The 19,569-nt window shown below is 36.7% G+C and overlaps 1 protein-coding gene across 1 annotated transcript in view; it reads right to left on the bottom strand.

Moving 5' to 3' along the window:
- USH2A (usherin) overlaps positions 1–19,569 on the bottom strand; it is a 371,949-nt gene that overhangs the window by 273,842 nt on the left and 78,538 nt on the right. The window contains 5 exon segments of the mRNA XM_031059531.1: positions 1,332–1,562; positions 11,475–11,619; positions 12,877–13,034; positions 15,269–15,541; positions 16,947–17,441. Of these exon segments, the coding sequence (XP_030915391.1) occupies positions 1,332–1,562; positions 11,475–11,619; positions 12,877–13,034; positions 15,269–15,541; positions 16,947–17,441 (1,302 nt within the window).

Raw genomic sequence — 19,569 nt, 5'->3', positions numbered from 1 at the left:
CTACAGATTCCCACACAGAGACAGGTTGTGCCAGTCAACACAGTGTCAATATTTAACTAACAAATTATCACTTTTTATTATTATTTATCAGTCAAGTAATCACCTAGCTAAAAAAAAATGTGAAGCCATCTTCAACCTTTTTTTAAGTCAGATTCACCAAGTGATCATAGAGAAGCAAGAAGCTGATTTCTGTTTTAGACAAAACCTGAAATTGCACATACACACTTGCAAGTACTGAGTGCTCAAACATTCTTGCCAGAATTACCCATGGTGAAGACAAGGAGTGTCTTCTTTGAAGAAACAGCCGAGTGCTCTTCAAAGCTCCAGCATTCTTTTGTGCCAACAGTGCTGCATGGTTTCTGCAGCCCTTCTCTCTCTGAACAAACAAGTACCACGTTAAATTGTGTCACTGCCACTGGTGTGGCCCCAGCACCATCAGTGTGCTAGCTAATGCTTGCTCTTATAGTCACCCAGATTCCTTCTGCATTTCCCCTTCCTGCTGTCACTCTCATGGCCTGAGATAAATATACACGCACACACATCTTTCACACACTTTTTTTAAGTCTTCAGCTCTGTTGTTTCTTCTTTTAAACACTCAAACTTCATGCAGGCAAATGCGAGATTTCACTTACAGACCACTACATCATCTCAAATGTGCAATCAGGTTCATTTCTGCAAAAAAACATATTGTCTGTATCTTTGCTTTATCCCAGAATTTAAGATATCAGCAAATTATGAGAAAACAGAAACAGGACATAGGTCTGCTTCAATCTGAAAATCTCATGGTTCTAAAGTAAAATAACTAATCAAGAAAAAAGAGGGAACACTCAAAGGCCCAGAAATGGTGGAATTCTGTCAAAGTAGCAGGCTTTTTTCTTTCCTTAACAAAACAAACAGGATCACAACACAAATGCTCTGAAACTGGAAGACAGAGCTTTTTGAGTGCTTATGCAGCCTCAGGAACCCTCAAAAACGTACTAAACAAAACACATCTTAGCACTCACAGCAAATTAATTACAAAGCTTTTATCCCAGAATAATAAATAAAATCTTATATTTACAACGCAAAGCCAAGTCAAATATGCAGCAGCATCACTCTCATGTACATCTATCTGTCCAAACATGAAGTAATAAAAATCCCACATGTCCAGTGATTTCCACAGCCTTTTTAATGAGAATCAAAATAGCCCATACATCACTAATTATTACATTACTTTAATAAATTAGAACCTACCTACTTTAACATAAAAGTTTTACAGAACATGATAGTAAAATGGTAAAATGAATGCAGAGTTCAATTAGTACATTTTAAAGTAATTTAAACGCATTTACCTGTGAAGTAGGTATTGGTGGGGAGAGTGGAACTCGCAAATCTGTAATACCCACTTCCTGGGAAACGGATCCCTTTTGTTACTTCTATATTCATTGCAGCTAAAGATGAATCCATCCTTTCCACCTGGTAGATGGGAGAAGGCCCATTAAGCTCTTCAGGTTCATCCCAAATTATCTTTACTGTTGTGCTGTTTATGCCTTCAACACGAGGGGCACTAAGTTTTCTTGGAGCTGTGGATAAAAAAAGTTATCTAGGTATCATTGTCCATAACACTTGGGGAATTATTTGTTGCACATAACAATCTTTGCAAAACATCCTATTTAATTTTCTGATCTTAAGAATAAACACAGATATCCATAGAAGCTTAATTAGGAGAGGAAAAAAAACTCAAAAAACATTCTTAATCTTCATGAGACACTTACTTTCAGTTGCACAAGAAATACTTCGTTTATTCAGGTCTTAGACATATGTCTCTATAATTATATCTAAAATATTTTTGTTCATAATCTTTGAGAATATTAATCAACATCTTCATAAAAAGTATATTTGGATTCCTTCCTTCCTTGATGGGCCTCACATGCCAAACTCCCTGTAAATGTGTATCTGTATGACTTTCACATGGGGATGTGAGCGAAAAACCAAAGGAAAATTTGAGCAGTTATAACTCTTGTTACATCTCAGTGTGGTACATGACAACAGGAGTCTCTTGTCACTGGACTTACCCTCACCAAGAGGAGCAGAACAGCTCTCTCCCCACAGCCCTGCAGACCCTTCAGGTTGTTCTCATGATGCGCACACCAGACAGCAGTTTGTGTTCAGATAATTGCTCACTTCAAGCAAACGACTCTCTAATTTTTCTCCACCAATTCTGGTGCACACCAGGACTCCAAACAAGACTGCTTCCACAAAGGTAGCAGCATAAGACAGCTTTATGTTATAGGACGATCCTCCTACTGTTAAACCAAATACTTTGATATTCTTTTAAACACTCTGATAGCACTAGCTACTCTATAGTTGAGTTATTAACTATACTTATTCAATTTTTTAATAAAAGGATGTACAGTAAGCCACTGGAGGGCAGCATGACCTGTTTGGATAATGACATGATGGTCCTACAGGTGGAAAGAAATGGACCATCACTGAAACAACAGAAGGCGTCATCTGGAGAAGTATGAGGACACTTTGCTATGTACAGAATCTATTTACATCTTATCCTGGTTTTTTCTCACCCTTCTTTCCCCAATAAAGAGAAGGATTTAACAACACAAACTTCACTTGTGCCCAGGAAGTGAAATACAATGACAACTTGTAAAATTTACTTGTTCCCATAATGACACAGTAAAGAGCAATAAACGCCTTTCAAGAACAATAAAACCTGAATTAAAATATGGGCTTTCAAAATCTGACACATTACTTCACAGCCCAGCATTGTACATAGCATGAGTTCTTTAGAGAAGGAGAGATTGCTTCATTTAAAATGAATTAATAACATCTTTTTAAACATTCCCACATTTCCAAGATCATTAACACATTTTTCATTTTTCCTATTTGCCAGTAGTATATTACTTCTTTATTTTTTCTTTTTCTTTGTCCCCCACACCCCATAACTTGACAGATAGTCTTCTTGGAGAAAGCAGGGAGTGGGGGAACTGGGAAACTGCCAAAGGCACTATGTGCTGTAAATTCCTGCTTAGGTATCATTTATGACTTCACAATCTAATTAGTATCTCACGCGATGGTAGAAATTTACAATGTCAAAATTGAAGTAATGCAGTGTGAGGTCATAAGCTTGCCTGCATAAGTAGGGCACAGCACTAATGAATTGTGGTATTAATGCACAAGTTTAAATAGAAAACATGGCTTAACAATCAAAACTTCACCTCTGAGGGAACTAGCCTACGTCAGCGTTTTAAATGCGAACCGAAGAGGTTGAGCCCTCCAGTTCAGATTACTGATGGCAAAACAGAAATGCTAAAATTCATTATTTTTAGAATGCATACAGCTGACTAGCATTCATGACAATAACTACATCTTCCTCTAAAGTCTAGTATTAATAAATGGCAGTTACTTGGACCATAATTATGGCATCTCTGATACCCAAACCTGAAGCTTTTATGGGGCTTATGCAATTAACTACTTAAATGCATCGTAACACTTGCTTCTCTGACAGGGAAGTATTGATTTTTTAATCATTTTCCAGTCTCCTCTAGCACAAATAAATGTACTACAGTTACAGTTAATGCACTGTGTACACGCATTAAACACTGGCATGACACAATTTATTATTTTGTGATATATGGAACACAAGACTACCCTTTCAGAAAGTAACATCCTTGCTATAGCACTAGTATTTAAACTACAGTCTCCTTGATTCTTGAGAATTCTTGTGCATCAAGACAGCACATCAAAACGGTACATAATAGGTTACATAAGTATTTTGAAACAAAAATAACGAAAAAATAGAAACAGAAAACCCAACTGCACACAAAAACAGAAGAGCTTGAAATGAATCTGTAGCACTAGCCCAGCAGGGTACTAAATGCTGAAATTAAAAATATTCAACATTAAAAGATTCAGTATATATTTTCCTAAAGGTGTCACTGTGGTACCTGTAGCTACTTTCTGAAAGATGAATCAAGTATAATTTTACCTATTTAATTTTTTTTAGTCACGTTCTGTTAAGACACATCTGTCAAAATAATGAGCATACTGCATTTTAGTGGATTCAAAGTCACATTTTTGTGTATTTTAATTATGTAGTTTTAATGTCCTTCTATATAATACATATTTAATATATTGTAAGGCTAAAACAGTATTTAAAAGCCCATGATTGCTGCATGCCATTGTGTAGCAGAGGGCACAGAAAAGACCAATAAAGACAGATGGTCCATACAGCTTATGTTGAAGTCATATATCTAAATATAGATGTTGCTACACAGGTCATTACAAACAAGCCTTTCCCATGTGTTTATGCACACACGTGTACACAAAAATGAAGTTGGTAAGTAAAGAGCAGTTAATTTTGTTTTGTTTGAAATAATATCATTTTAGTTGTAGGCTCGAAGACAGATGCCAGCATTTCGCTCTGAACAGATGGTAATTCCACCTAATAGTGCATCTCTGTATTAGTAAGGTCTGTTGTGTATACAAACAGTAATAAACACTAGGTAAGGATCAAAATAAATTTTAATTGTTGACATTAAATTCTGGCAGCCATGGTTCTAAGGATACAATACTCCTTTCTCAAGTCTGTCAGGTTTACTAATACAACTGCTAAAGCTTTTCCATACTCTGCCAGATTCTTGTCCCAGGAATAACATATTTACACTGTGGCTAAATTTTACAGGCTTACATATGTTTAAGTAACTTCTGCTCAGCTTACTGTATAGTAGGTATTTGTGTACTCTTCCACCAAAATCCTCAAGTAGACACTGAAAGATTCAGGAAGGTAAAAGCAACAAAAAGTCTACTAGTTTTAACTGTTGAATCCCAAATGCATACATACAAAATAAAAGAGAAAAAATGCCAAATTCAAGGAAAAAAGTTACAGAAAATATCTTTCTCTTCTCATACTGGAGTTTACCTTGCAAGTAAAATTGCACACCTCACTATGGGTCATGCATTTCATTTTTGATTCCAGTAATTAGTCCAGAGGACCTTGAGTTTGCCACTGAATTTCAGGTACGTTCTCCTTTTCTGCACTTCACAATGGTATCAGTCATTTCAACAGCAAATGAGTCAAGCAATAATACCTACATCTTCTGACAATATTTTGAGTTATAAGAAATTCTTTAGAGTCCATTTTAGACTCCTTCCCAAAATAAAAGAATAATGCCCACCCACAACAGACATCAAAAGAAAATTTAGTAACATGGATATGTTGCAATCATATTTCTTTTAAAAAAGATGTAATCCACTGTATTTTTTGAAAATCATGAAAAATATATTGCTTCCACCATATGGGACAACCAACGACTCACCAACCGATTTAAGATGCAGCATATTGAGCTGACCATATGTTACAGTGCTGTTGAATGGCTGAGTGATTCATGCCCGTCACATTCTAGTATATCAATTAAAGCTCCTTGAAGTCTGCATGATTTGTGTCTCTGTTATTAAACCCTGCTAATTCATCCCACTTACACATCTGTTATAAATCTCTAGGAGTGCTGCATGATTCATGGCAATCTGTGAGCATGGTACAGCAAATTCTTCTCCTTGTAATTAACAGTAAATTGTTTTACTGCCATGCAATGAATTTTTCAGTTATATTGCAAATGAACTCCTAAATGCACGGTTCTTTCCTAAGAACTGACTTATATTATTAGGCAATTAAAAAGTATTGCTTTGAACCAAAAGCTTTTAATCAAGAGGAATGCAACTTAAACATAGCTTTAAAATGTTGCAAGTTTGATAGAGAGGAAAAAGAACAAACTGAGCTGTTTTGAGCTATTTTATGGCATAATATGTGGTTGGTAGGGGAGAAAAAACAAATAACTTTTAATTCCCTACTGATTCCCTGAAACTCAAAGAGCAGTTTAACTAGAGCTTGAACACTTGGCAAGACAAGTTTGAGCAGATTCTATTTATCTCATAAGTTACTTAAGTCATCTGTCATTACGAAATTTCTCAGATTACTTTACACTTTTCTAATTGTAAAACAGCGTCTTTATTCTTGGAATAAATAATTGGATAATTAGCCAAGCTGAATCATCAGAGGATTCCAGCGCTGCTCAAGTGTTCTTGTCAAAGGTGAAGCAAATTCATTTCAGCTTTGCCTCTGTAGCTTTCTGAAGTGGCTTTGATTTTTTTTCCTGCTACATTCTTGGCAGCAGCCTCAAATTCATGAGTCCATACATCAAGTCAGTAGTTTAACAACAAATGAAATTAAATTCAAAGAAGGGAAACTAATTGAAGGACAGCAACAAAAGTGTTTGGTAATGTGCTTTTTAATATGGCATGCCACATTTGCATGATAATTTTTCCTTTTTAGCATGGAGCAGAAAGTGACTAGCTTAATGAGGGATTATTCAAGACAGGAATGAACAAAATGCATTCATAACTAAGAACAAAGATTGTATTATGAAACGGAAACAGGCAACTGCCGAGAAGTAACTGGATGATTGGTTTATGCATTATGAATAAAAAGGTAGAAAAATATTTATATTAGTATTCACTAATGACTATATATACAAGATTGTTGTAATTAAAATTATAAATTAACATATTAAGAGTGCTTGTTTAATCACTTTGGGTCCTATTCACAATGAAGAGACTTATGTACATGCATGCAAAACAATCTGTGTTTCCAGGCCAGCAGCAAATGGCCCTCGTATTTCTTTTCTGTAACAAAGGAAACTATACATTTCTTACTACCTGATTAATGGGTATTGGTGATTTTAAAAATTGAGGCATAGCCTTTTGTAGAAAAGCCATTTATGACAGACATTAACAAATGAGGCTTTTGAAAAGGGTCTGCACCGGACCTTATTCATGAATGGAAAAAATGGAAAAAAATGGACAAATAACTCAGATTAAAAGGGTAATCAAGAATAAAACAACACAGAGTGTAAGACAGCCCAGAATTACCCCAGCAAACCCAGAGGCAACTCCAAAGCCCCAAATACAACTGGTTGAGAAGTCTGCCAAGAAGCCAGATGCAGCTGGAAGGATATCTCCTACAAATTAGCTTCTGAACCTTATAATTGCCATCAAAAGCAAAAGATCAGCAATAGAATGTGCTGGGTAAATGGCAGCAATCACAAATCAAATACTTTGATATGTCTTAAAAAGTGCTTTTAAAATGAATTTTTTATAAAAATTAAGGGCAAAGGAAAGGCAAACTTAATTACAAGAAGTAAGCTTAGTCACACACAGCAGCTCATGAAAAACCGCTGTATAGATTGTTTAAGGCAACCTCTGACTATATGATTTGAGACCAGTAGCATAAGCAATTGTACTGGTCCAAGCATTCACATGGCTAATGCTGAAATGACAGAAAATGATAGGAATAAAATGGCATTTCTCTGCCTCTGAAAAATTTTGAAAATATTCATGTTTTGTGTTGGTAATTCATAATTTCATGCAAGCACACTGTCACAAAAATTAACTTTCAAAGGATCAGGTCTCTCACTGGTACCAGCTAGTAAAGTTCTATAGGTACCATTTCAGAATCCTACATGAGAGAAAACCATACAACAAAACCTGCTTTCGAAATTAAAAAAAAAAAAAACAAAAACAACAGACTGAATGCCATTCTCAAAAATAAATAGGAATTTGAACATGGCAGAACCCAGAGAGAAGAATAAAGGAAAATTTTGCTCTATGTATCGAGCTGAAAAATGTATAATTATTGTCTAATACTGCTCTCAGTTACATACATGTGGATTCACTTGATGATCTTGTGATAGCACAGACTAAAGCAAAGTTCAAACTGGATTTCAAATTTTCAAATAAAGTTTCAACATTGAACTTTTCCTCATCTATCAGCCAAGGATTTCAGTAGCATGAGCAGAATATTGCAGTGCATAAAAGTGTTTCAAATACCACAAGGATTGTGGAAGCTGCAGCTGCTTAATTTATGATTTAAAAGACTGATTAAAAAGTATGAAACACTTCTTAGTTAATTGCATATATAAAAGTCTGCTATTTATGTATTTGTATCTGAAGAGATCAAATTTAGGTTTTCTTTCTGTCCAGTCACCTTCTCTTTGAAGGTAACAGGGATGGGTAATTCTCTTCTATTACCTTCCTGAATTTTGATCTTTCATCCCAATACTGCATTTATGCTAACACTGATGTTCCAACAATTTTTACCATTCTTGGAGCATCAGGCATAACTGTTTTTTTTATTTAGCTCACCCTCCTGGCTTCATATGCATTTGTAACGCTCAGCCTTTTTATAAAATAACTCCATTCTTAGCAAGTTTACTTTGTTTTCTCACACTCTCCCCTCCCATTCTTCTGATTTGTCTTCTTTATTACCATTTACAGATATTGTGGGTGTATGTACTGGGGAAGAGGAGCGATTTTGCCAGTCTGACTGAGACAAGAACATACGGCCAATTTGAATTTTCTTTCACCCTACTCCTGCAAAGCTACACATGAGATATTCCCAGTACAGATGCCTATATTGAACCAAGTTAGAATGAATCCACTCATTAAGCTGGCTTCTGGATTTTACCCAGTCACAGACCAAGAGACTTCTCACTAAAAAATCAGCAGACTTTTCCTGATGCTTCTGCCCCCTTAGGTGCTATCCTTAAATTCTGCTCCTGTGTGAAGTAGTCTCTTTTCTTTATAGCTTCAATTTTATCTCAAAACCCCTAATGTTTCTTCCTCAATAATTTTATTTCTAGTTATTTCATGTCCCTGTTTCTGCCTTTGTTTTCATTTTCTGTCTGACAATGTATTACGGAAAAAAGCCCCATCAAACTAAAAAAGAAAAAAAACCCACAAGTCTTCAGAGAAAGAGATTAGCTTTTAAAGAGTATATTTTTTATAACTAGGCTTCAAATTACCCTAATGGATCTGAATAAAGCTTAAAAATTACTTGAGACTTCTAGTAGCAAATTTTAGAAGCCATTGGCAATTTCAAAAGAAGCCCCTTCCTAATACACATCTGTTGGACATGCCAAAATCACAACCATCAAGATCCCCATTGATTGAAACGTTGCATGTGATAAACCTAGAATATGCCATACATAAAGTGAGTGGACATGGTTTTCCATTATCCTTCTGCTCCTCCTCCTGAGGATCAGAGGAAAAGAATTAATCCAATTTAGTATAACCTCTAGCCTAACTTGAAACACAATTGAAAGCTCCTGTATTTTGTTACGATGCAAAGGGACCATCATGCTGGAACACATTTCAGTCAAGACTTCCTCCAAAAGGCTGCCTTTGCCAGGGCATGGAGGGGGACTGGCATCCAGCCAGGTATGCTGTCTCTTTGCCAGGGAGACATTCCTCCATAAAAAAGAACTCGCCAGCAGTCCCAGAAAGACAATTTTAATTTCATTTTGCACATCTCAATGGCAAAAAAAGAAAGGATAGAAATGGACTAAGACTTGATTATCTATTTTTACAAATCCCAGGAATTGGTTTTCCCAATTTTGTTTCAAGTTTTAACTCCCTTTGATTGTCATCACATAAGTAGTGCTTCTTTTAAATTGTCTTTGGAAACACAGTTTTACAGAACCTCATGGAAGGAAACGTGCACACACACATGCAAAAAGAAAAAAAATAAAAACCAAACCTCACACAAACAACCAAAAAAACCACACACAAAAAAAACCCTGCATGGAGAGGATGAAATAAATATCTCCAGGTGCAAAAAATGTGACTTGTGGAAGACACATGCAAATTGCATGCAAAATCTAAGTTTTTCATTTTTCAGTTTGCCAAAATTTAACACATTGCAATAACATGCTTTAAATACAAAATAAAAGGAACACAATACAGCACTGATTCTTTTCTTTCAAGGCTTATAACAATAAATAGGAAAAGGCTTCCAAGGCTTATAACAATAAATAGGAAAAGCTATTTATTGTTATAGGAAACAATAGGAAAACCACAAAACAGCTAATAAATGGGGACATGCCTGCTATGCTATTTTGTATTCTCCTGTCTTCTCTAATGTGATAGGTCTCTGAGTATTAACACAACCAGGGAGGAGATGGTCATAAACAAGCTGTCAAGCATAACTAAGCTATTGTTCCTGAATCTTTTAATAAATGTATAAATGCAAAGTTGGATCATTTGTAGTAATAAGGTGTGCTGTTTAGACAACATTTGTTTCCATGGTTATCAGCATAGACTGGAACACCGTTCCTCATGGCTGTGTGGAATGGGATAAAGTCATACTTATACAAGTAGGAGGCTCTGTACATGGCCAGCCTTCCACTTGGAAAAAAAAATGAAAAGGCAATGAAATAAATAGACATGAAGAACTGAAGATAGACTAGAAGCAATATCCCAACACCTTAAATAGCACTTCAGCAGAAAATTCCCAATATTTTCCTATGTGAGACAAACTTACATGAGAGAGGTAATTGCAAAGATCATCATCACAACATCCACATGACAACACCACTAATTGCTTAACGTTTTTACTTCTAATAGTTTAACATTTTTAGTTAAGCATTTTAGCTAATATTGTGACATTAACTAATGTGTTTTAAATGTCTGTACAAAAGGAAACCACAATGTTAAGTGGTCAGCTCTCTTCAGTATGTCATATATCATGGGTTTGAGCTGGTATTTATAGTATTAAAGAACCATACTGACTACCTCATTCCATGAATAAAGAGACTTGTAAAGCTGATATTCCTAAAAATTTCTCTCTTAAAACCCTCTTGAACCCCTGCTGCCCAAGAAGTGAGTTTAGGCCAGTCCTTTCTTCAAAGGAAATGCAGGCTTTCTCCATCTCTGTTCTGGACTGATGTGTATTTTCTCCTAAATTTGTAGGCCGTACCTTTGAAATCCATGACAATGCTACTGAAATTAACCTGAAGACTGAAAATGCATTAAGGTGTACAGGAACATATATGCAGTTTCTTTAGCACTGTTCCCATATATATATGTAGATACATATCTACAAAGCAAAATCTCAAATCTCAGGGGCTAAATAAACAAACATTTTCAAAAAAGCAGACCCAAAGCACGTATGCTGCTTCTGACAAGACACTATGTAGTTACTCTTAAAGCCATACAACTTGTCCTGCATGTGTAAAGCAAGGTATTGGCACAGCTGGAGCATTTTACATTTCTTGTTATGCAAACACACTCTGAAAAACCCCCAACAACAAATTAACAACTTCTTAGCATCCTGAATGAATGAGTGGATGCAGCCACATTTACGTGCCTTCACTGTTTAAACAAACACGAATAAAAACCATACATATCATAACTTGCAACTGAGAGAGCAGTACACAAATCCTGCTGCCATAGCAGGGTACCTTAAACCTCCACTAAAAACATTTTGGGTTTAATCTGTCAAAACAAACAAATAATAATTAAGCAAGTCACTTTGTATTAATACAACACCTACCCCTGCCACTGTGCATCAAACTAGGACCATCATCATGGTATTCATTAGTAAACCATGTGTCAGCTTTGCACTTTGCTACAGATTGTTTCCTTACCAGCTGCCAAGGTTTGCCCCATGCCTGGCTCACTGGTTACACAACCAATTTGATTGCAGAGAGTAACAGTAAAGTTGTACATCCTGTAAGGTTTTAATCCCGTTGCTACGTAGGAGAGCTCGTGAGCCTCAGCTATATGCAAAACCTACAAAGCAAACAGATTGGAAGACAACAGTTGGTTAATAATATTTTCATTCCTGTCATTTGATGACATGATCACTAATAAGAAACTTGTCTCTGAACTTGTAGGTTCCTTCACTCAGACGTGAGAAAGCCTGAATAGATCAACTGAGGGAGAGGATTATTTTGGAGAGTCTGAACAAGCTGGGATTTGGGTGATAATACTTCCCATCACACTGTTTTATGAGGTAATAAGCCAGTTCCTGAGTGGATAAATGAGGAAACAAAGTTATTGCCTCATAAAACTGTGTGGTGGTGCAGTTATCACTACAAACAGTGCAGCGACAATTGAGATGACGAAAATGACACTATTAAGTTGTGAAATCTGACCACTATTGAAGGAGTGACATGATTAGCAGGCATTAGGAGGGAGGAGAATAACAAATACCTACAAACACTTGCATCTGCTTTACTTTAACATCAGTATAAGCTCTCAATGGGAGGGGAACTGAATAAACTGTAGCATTTTAGATATCTTTGTTTTCAGATGTTTTTTCACACGAAGAATCTTGCAAGCCAGTGACCAGAAGCAATTGGCATTTATGTATTGTTACGACAGCCCCGAGAACAGTAGTATCCCCAGCTGATAAGCAAATAAACTGAGGCCCATCTGTGGTAATACCAAAAGACAAAATCAGCTCTGAATGAGAAATACAACATGAGAGCACCAGATCCACTCCCATATTCTGATTATGTATCATGTTTCTGCTCATTCCTCAGCTTTCAGCTTACTATTAATGCCATGATATGTTTGCCAAACCCAGTCACTCAAACATTACAACAGTATTTTAAAATCACATATTTTGACTTTTTTAATCTCTTTCTTTCAAGTATTTTAGGTTTCCTCATTTCAAAAACTCATCCAGACAAGTACCTTTTTAAGGAAAATGTAGATACCTACAATACAATATGGCTTTAAGCATATTAGCAAGTACAGCAATAATGTAGAACCAGTATATGCAAATATTAAGGTAATTTAAATTTGGTGGCACGAGCTCATCTCTCCTAATTTTGACTCTCAACTGCTACTGAACACAAGCCAGATTAGAAAAACAGCTTAAAATGCAGATGTAGTACATAGCATTGCATCAAATCTGTAGGTGATCAGAGAACACACAACAAACCAGAGAAAAAAATTTGTCACAACCGCTCAGAGGACATCAGGTTTTATCAATTTTATTATTAACAGTTAGGAAAGACTTAATGTAACTAACAATAATACCTGGGAAAATGGTGGCAAAGACCTTTGTTCATTCATCAAACTGATGCTGTACCCCATCACTTCTCCTCTTGATATATTATCTTCAGGTTTTTCCCATGACACATTAAGGGAATATGGTGAAAGAGGGAATACTGATGGAGATGGCATGAATGCTGGGGCTGAAATAAAGTTGAATTAATAATATTAATAAAATAAGTGAGCAATATGTATAATGCAAGCTTCCTCATTGTACTTGCAAAACACCATTTCAGACAATCATTTCTTTTCCCTTTCTAACCTTATTTTCAAGTCTAGCTGGAATTTTCACCTTATTTTGGTAAGTACTTCACTCATCATTCTCCTGTTTTCTACTCTGGCTGTGAATGCAGATTAAAACTCTGCCTGTGTCTTCAAAGAAATACTAATCAACACTACAGTCCTATCCCCTGCAGCAGGTAGGAAAGTACATACAAATGAAAAGGCCTTGAAGAACTTCATGCAACATGGGAAAAGACTGATAAAAGCAAAAAGTGTTCAATACTTCAGCATCTTAAAAGCAATTCTGTTTGCTAGGCCAGTTTGAAATTAACATGTCTCTCACTTCTTACAAAACAGTTCCCCTGTCTTCCATAGTAAATCTGTTAAAGGATTGTTTGCACTGCAGTTAAATCCCCACCTGATTCCTCTGTAATAATAGGATACCAACTCACAGCACTTCTGCTATGTACAAACAACTGCACTAATGGACCTCTTCCCAAATACAATTTAACACTTTTATAACATATAATATTTAGGAACAGATAAGCAAAAAGGCTCATTTTGAAGGAGGAATTAGTTTAGCCTGGTGTTTTGCTGGAGCAAATGACTAAGGACATGATTTTCAAGTAAGCACCAAACAAAAGCATAAGTAACGTAAGAGAGATGTTTGATTGTTAATCATAGGCTTTATCAATCTGAAAACCATGGATTTCTACTGAAAGCATTGAGATAAATTGCTGATATCTGAAATAATATGTCATGTGGCAAAGCCCTTTTGAAAATCTGAAGAGAAGGGTCATAATAGGAGGGGCTGCGAACTGGTTACACTTTGATAAAAAGGGGCCTTATTATGACACTTGGCCTCTATAAAAGCCCATGAAGAGCTGTAAGGAGTTAAAGAGCACAGCTGGCTGTCTCAAATACAAAAGACTTAGCCATGAGATAAGCACAGAAGGAAGCAACAGAATGGTGTTAACTCCAGGCCTGGGGCATGAGAGATCTGCTTTGCTCCTTCTGGTTAAAAGCAACCAAAGATTCCCACTTCGGCAAACTGTGTGAAGAATCAACTGCCCACACACGTATCACAAGTCAAACAAAGATCACCCCAAGTCTTGGGACAGATGGCTTTTGCAAACACTAAGAATCACTGAAGCTCCCCTAAATATGCTTCTCTGAATACCTGGAACCTGGACTGTAAGATAAACCACCATAGCAAGAACTTGAGATAAGATGATAGCACTATTGTCCAGACCCAGCTGGAGGTTAAAAAACCTTGGGAAGAAGAATGTATCACTGACAGTGGAAAAAAAGAATGCACGATTTATGGGCTACAAGAAAAGCCAACTTGGCAACTGTGCTGAAATCAGCTCTGACTAGGTAAAAGGTAAATCCATCAGGGGAGATCATGACCACCGACTCACAGCCCATCAACCCAAGAACCCCACTGACACCAAAAAAAGAGAAAGACTGAGACTAATTAGCATTAGAAGCAAGGGAATCCTCTAACCAATAAATTAAGAGAACTCTGTAGCCAATGAGAACTACTTCTTTTATTTGCTAAAAAGTATAAATTGTGAAAAATTTTGAATGACCTCAGAATCACCACTGAGAAGACCAGAGTGAAGAAGGACCAACAGGACACTGCTGGATCCAGTGGTGGTAACTATCTTCTGTTGATCACTCTCTCTCCCCACTGTGTTTTCTCTTTCTTTCTATCTCTGCACCTCACATTTCCTGTTACATAAAATCCATGTAATTGACTTTGGCATATGGTCTCATTTGAACCTTAATTTGGATAGAGGCATCTCTCACTAATGGGGTCTCAGCAGAAGTTTCAAGCACTCTACTCCTGAAAAGGGAACCCTCTCAAAGTCTTCAAATTAAAACACTGCTTGGTATATTCTGCAATCTTGTAGTTTAAATGTAGGGTTAATTGACATGGATTATTTTCCTCAAGAACATGATATTATGGTGAAGAAAATGATTTTGCTTTTCATGCTCAGTTCTGAGATCATCTGACCTATCTTTAATTAGTTAAAAATGTGAATTTATCCCCAGTTAACCATCATTAAACACTTTTATAAGAAAATTAAGAATACATGTTAATCTACATTTTCCTTTCATTTCTGTTAAATAAATGCAAACCAGTGCTTACCAGCCTCTCCTGTTCGTCCTGATACCCAGTCTGAAGATATGCTACCTGCCATGTTTACTGCTAGCACATAAAATTCATACTCTGTGAATGGCTCCAGATCAATGACTGTGGTACTGGTCTGTGGTGGAGCCAACGCATTTTCATTCTGAGATTCCACAACTGGTTGAGGACTGAGCCATCCACTGCTTTGGAAAATACGAATTTCAGGAGAAAGAAAGTTCCCAGCTGATTTTAATTTTTTCCTCATGTAAAGTTCATATCTTATAATTATACCTAGAGGAAAAGGCCAGGAAAAAAATAGTGAATTTAAATGATATCTGGAGTTCTACTAAAATACCAATTTCTTTTTACTTTTCTTTTTTTTTAAGATAAAGAGAAGAGTACTTTTGAGTGACATTTTAATTATTTTAATGACAACATTTTAAAATTTATTACTGGATAGGAGATACATGTGTATCAGTTTTATATCAATGCAAAATTATTATATAGACAGGAAAGCCTCACCACTCTGGAGTAAAAAAACCAATCAGTGTTGTGGTATGAAGCAATACATTATTTATTTGTATGGTGAAAGTAGTTTAACTATAAGATCTTAAGAAATCTTACCAGAGATTTCTTGTAAAGCCAAGAGATAACTGCCATAAAATTTAGGCATTTGGGTCTGTATTCATGCACTAAACTGGAAGGGTTGCTCGGGAGAAAGAGCTTTTCTGTTTGTCTTTGGAGAGATCAGGAAATCTGACCAGACATTGAGGCAAATATGAAAATATTGCTTAAATCTGCTTGCGCTGGCCATTAGATGTATGTCATGGCTATGGACTATGAAGAGTGTATGACACAGGTTGAGGTGCCAACAGTAAATATCATGACCTGCATTGTAGAAACTGCCCCTCTAAACACACAGTTATTCTTGTGTGGGCATTCTTCCTATCCAGTTTGGAAAGAGGTGGAAAATTTGATGCTCAGAGTAAAAGCTGAGCCCCCCAAAGACAGACACCCATTCTGTGAACAGATAAAAATGCTTGTTTTCACATGCATAAATACTTGTGCATGTTAGTGCAAGTTCACAAAATTCCATTGCTCACATATTAAAAGATAGTTTTACCAACAAAATTAGTGGTATCACAGAAGTATCCTACAACAGCTGTGTTCTCAGTTTCAAAAACCTAAAATATTATTACACAAGTTAGACCAGCAACTCTTGGCAATCACCTAATCCCTAACAAAGTTATACTGGTAATAGAATTGGCTACTGCACATGACGGATGGTTTCAAAAACAGACTTCTCTGTTAATTCTTAGAATTTTTTCCATAACTGTTATCTGCTTATTTATCTTTTGTCAGGCAATACTACCACATCTGTCTGAACTAAGCAATCTGGCAAATTAGGAAAAAATTAATTTTACTGTAAATGTTCGATTATAAATGTGATTTTTGCTGCAGCAGATGCCACTGAGTGCTAAATCCTGGACCAAACAGTCAGGGGATTTCTGGACTCTGGAAGAATAAAACACAGACTCTGAGGATACACTTAATAGCATATAGGCAAATTAGGAAAATGTCTTACTTCATTTCTCAGTGCATGGTGCATGGTAAGGGATATTATAATGACATTTGAGGAAATGTTGCTTTTCCCTTGCAAAGACTTTGACTGACAAAAGTAAAGACAATATCCTACCATTTGGTTTCTCAGGTGGTGACCATTCCACAGCCAGTTCTGCAGAGCTGATGGTTTCCACAGTTGGTGGGTGTAGCCCTTCCGGAGGAGCCTGTGCAGTAACTACAGTTACTGGCTGGCTCTTTAAGCAGCCTCCACTAGTACAAGCTTGCACAGAAAAAACATACTTTGTAAATGGAATGAGATTCCAAATAATTGCTGAAGTCTTTAAGCCTTCATACTGACCACAAGGCTGCAGACCAACCGAGCTAGTACAAGTCAAAATGTATTTCTCTATGGGCCCAGAGTCATTGGAGACACTTGTCCAGTAAAGCAAAACAGAGTGGTGACTAACAGGAAAGACAGGATTTAAATCCAAGCTTCCTATAGGTGTCCCAGATTTTGTTCTGTATGTCACTGAGTCACTTCTTGTAAAACCATGAACATTGCTGGCTTGGATATAATAGGAGTAGAAAGTATATGGAGCTAACATGACATCGGTGAAGGTCTGAACACCTGAAACAAACAGGTGAGGAGAAAATTGTATCAGTCTAACACATTAAAAATCATCTTAATTGCTACACCTAAATTCTGTCCAGCTCTAATCCAATACATATTTATGCCTGTCCACATGATCTTCTTGAGATTTTAAACATTGCAACTTCTCAGGTTTTTTTAGCACAGGAAAAAAAGGTCCCCCTTATCCTTTATAATCTTCCCCTGCACATTAGCATCATTAGAGAAATTATTTTTCCACTAAATTCTAGTTCCTGCTTTAATAATGAAAATTAACACAATTATCTTCTCATTCCTCTTTTTCTTCAAAATAATTATTTCAAATGTAAATCAGCATCAATATTAGAGAATATAATTAAGGAAAAAAAAACCCAAACCATTGTGCAAACTTTCAGACCTCTTTTTTCGGTTAATTTAATGGCATAAGACCAAATATTTCAACTTTGTGTGCTTTCACTTCCTCATTGCTACAACAATGCTTAAAATCTCATTTGAAAAGCATTTGCTCTTGGATAAGAAGTGAAACAAAAGTGCAAATAATTATTAAAAAGGTATATACAAAGCTTATATTTACCTTCCTCCCCCCTACTTGTCGCAGCAAATGGGCCCCTGGCCAGGTAATAATTGGCATAGACTCTATGATTCACAGAAGGCTGATCATATATATCTTTATTAAGAAACCCATTGCTCTTTTACAAACAGTTACAATACAGCTGAACCTAACTGGTCCTCCAATCCAAACACCATCACCATTGGCTAATTAAGAAACCACCCTTTGATAAACAAATCTCCATGACACATTCCACATGTTCACAATACTAGCAAGTGAAGATTCAGAATTGTTTTTCATTCTTTTCTCTGATCTTCTCACAGACTTTTCCCAGCACGACACCTGAGAAAGTCATCCGCCGCTCTTTGTGACCTACTTTCCATTATTCTTAGTTACCAGTTTTTTTAGCATCTTTATAGTACCAATTGCCATTAATTGCTCCTGTGCATATCCCAGAAGCAGTTACACATCTTAGTCATCACAGCACAGTATGAATTTATGTACAACCACAACACCCTACATTCGTTTGCCTTAAGAAATAGTTAACATTGACTAATATATTGCGTGTCAGAGCACAGATATGCATAAACTTTTGCAAAGCAAATTAAGCGGCTGAAGCTATTTCTACGTTCTCTCTGTACATCCACACTGGCAAGCCAGCACTGCCCTGATTACAACTTAAAGAAGAGGACTACAAAACTCTGAGTATTGCTAGATATTCAGCCTTTGACATTGTAGCACAAAAGCAGCAGTCAGCCCAGTAATTGCCTACAGCACTTCAACTCCTTATAGCAATCACAACGTTATCACTGGAGTCCAGCAATAATGAGACCATGTTATGTCATCTTCAGACCTTGCAAACCATGGTACTTCAGACAGGGCTGGGGAACAATGCCAGCTGAACAGTGGCTGCTCAGACCTCCTTGAGTGTTAGTAGTGAGCAGGCAGAAGATGCAGCAGGATCTCCCCTTGCACTTGGCACTGGTGAGGCCCCACCTCAAATCCTGTGCCCAATTCTGGGCTCCCACTACAAGGAAGACATTGAGGGGCTGGAGCATGTCCAGAGAAGGGCAGTGGAGCTGGTGAAGAGTCAGGAGCACAAGTCCTGTGAGGAGCTGCTGAGGGAGTTTGGGCTGCTTAACCTGGAGAAAAGGAGGCTCAGGAGAGACCTTATACCTCTCTAAAACTTTCTGAAAGGAGGTTGTAGCCTGAAGGTCAGGCTCTTCTCTCAAATAAGAGGATGACAGGAAATTACCTCAAATTGTGCAAGAGAAGGTTGGGTATTTGGTAGAAGGAGATTAGATATTAGGAAAAATTTATTCATGGTAAGGATGGTCAGGCTTTGGAATGAGATGTCTAGCAGTCTGGTAGACTCAAGATGTCTGTAAGTATTCGAAACAAAGATGTAGTACTTGAAGACATGGCTTAGAGGTGACATGGCAGTGCTGGGTTCATCATTTGACTTAATGATTTTAGAGGTCTTTTCCATCCTTAATGAGTTTATGATTTTCTATTTAGTTACATTTATAAGTAATTAGAAAAAAACTCAATTTGGAGTTAGAATTGTTAGTAACTTTG

This window comes from Geospiza fortis, unplaced genomic scaffold (genome assembly GCF_000277835.1).
Source record: "Geospiza fortis unplaced genomic scaffold, GeoFor_1.0 scaffold41, whole genome shotgun sequence".
Classification (NCBI taxonomy): Eukaryota; Metazoa; Chordata; class Aves; order Passeriformes; family Thraupidae; genus Geospiza; species Geospiza fortis.
Note: the sequence above shows the minus strand (reverse complement) of the source record. Positions and strands in the feature narration are given on the sequence as shown.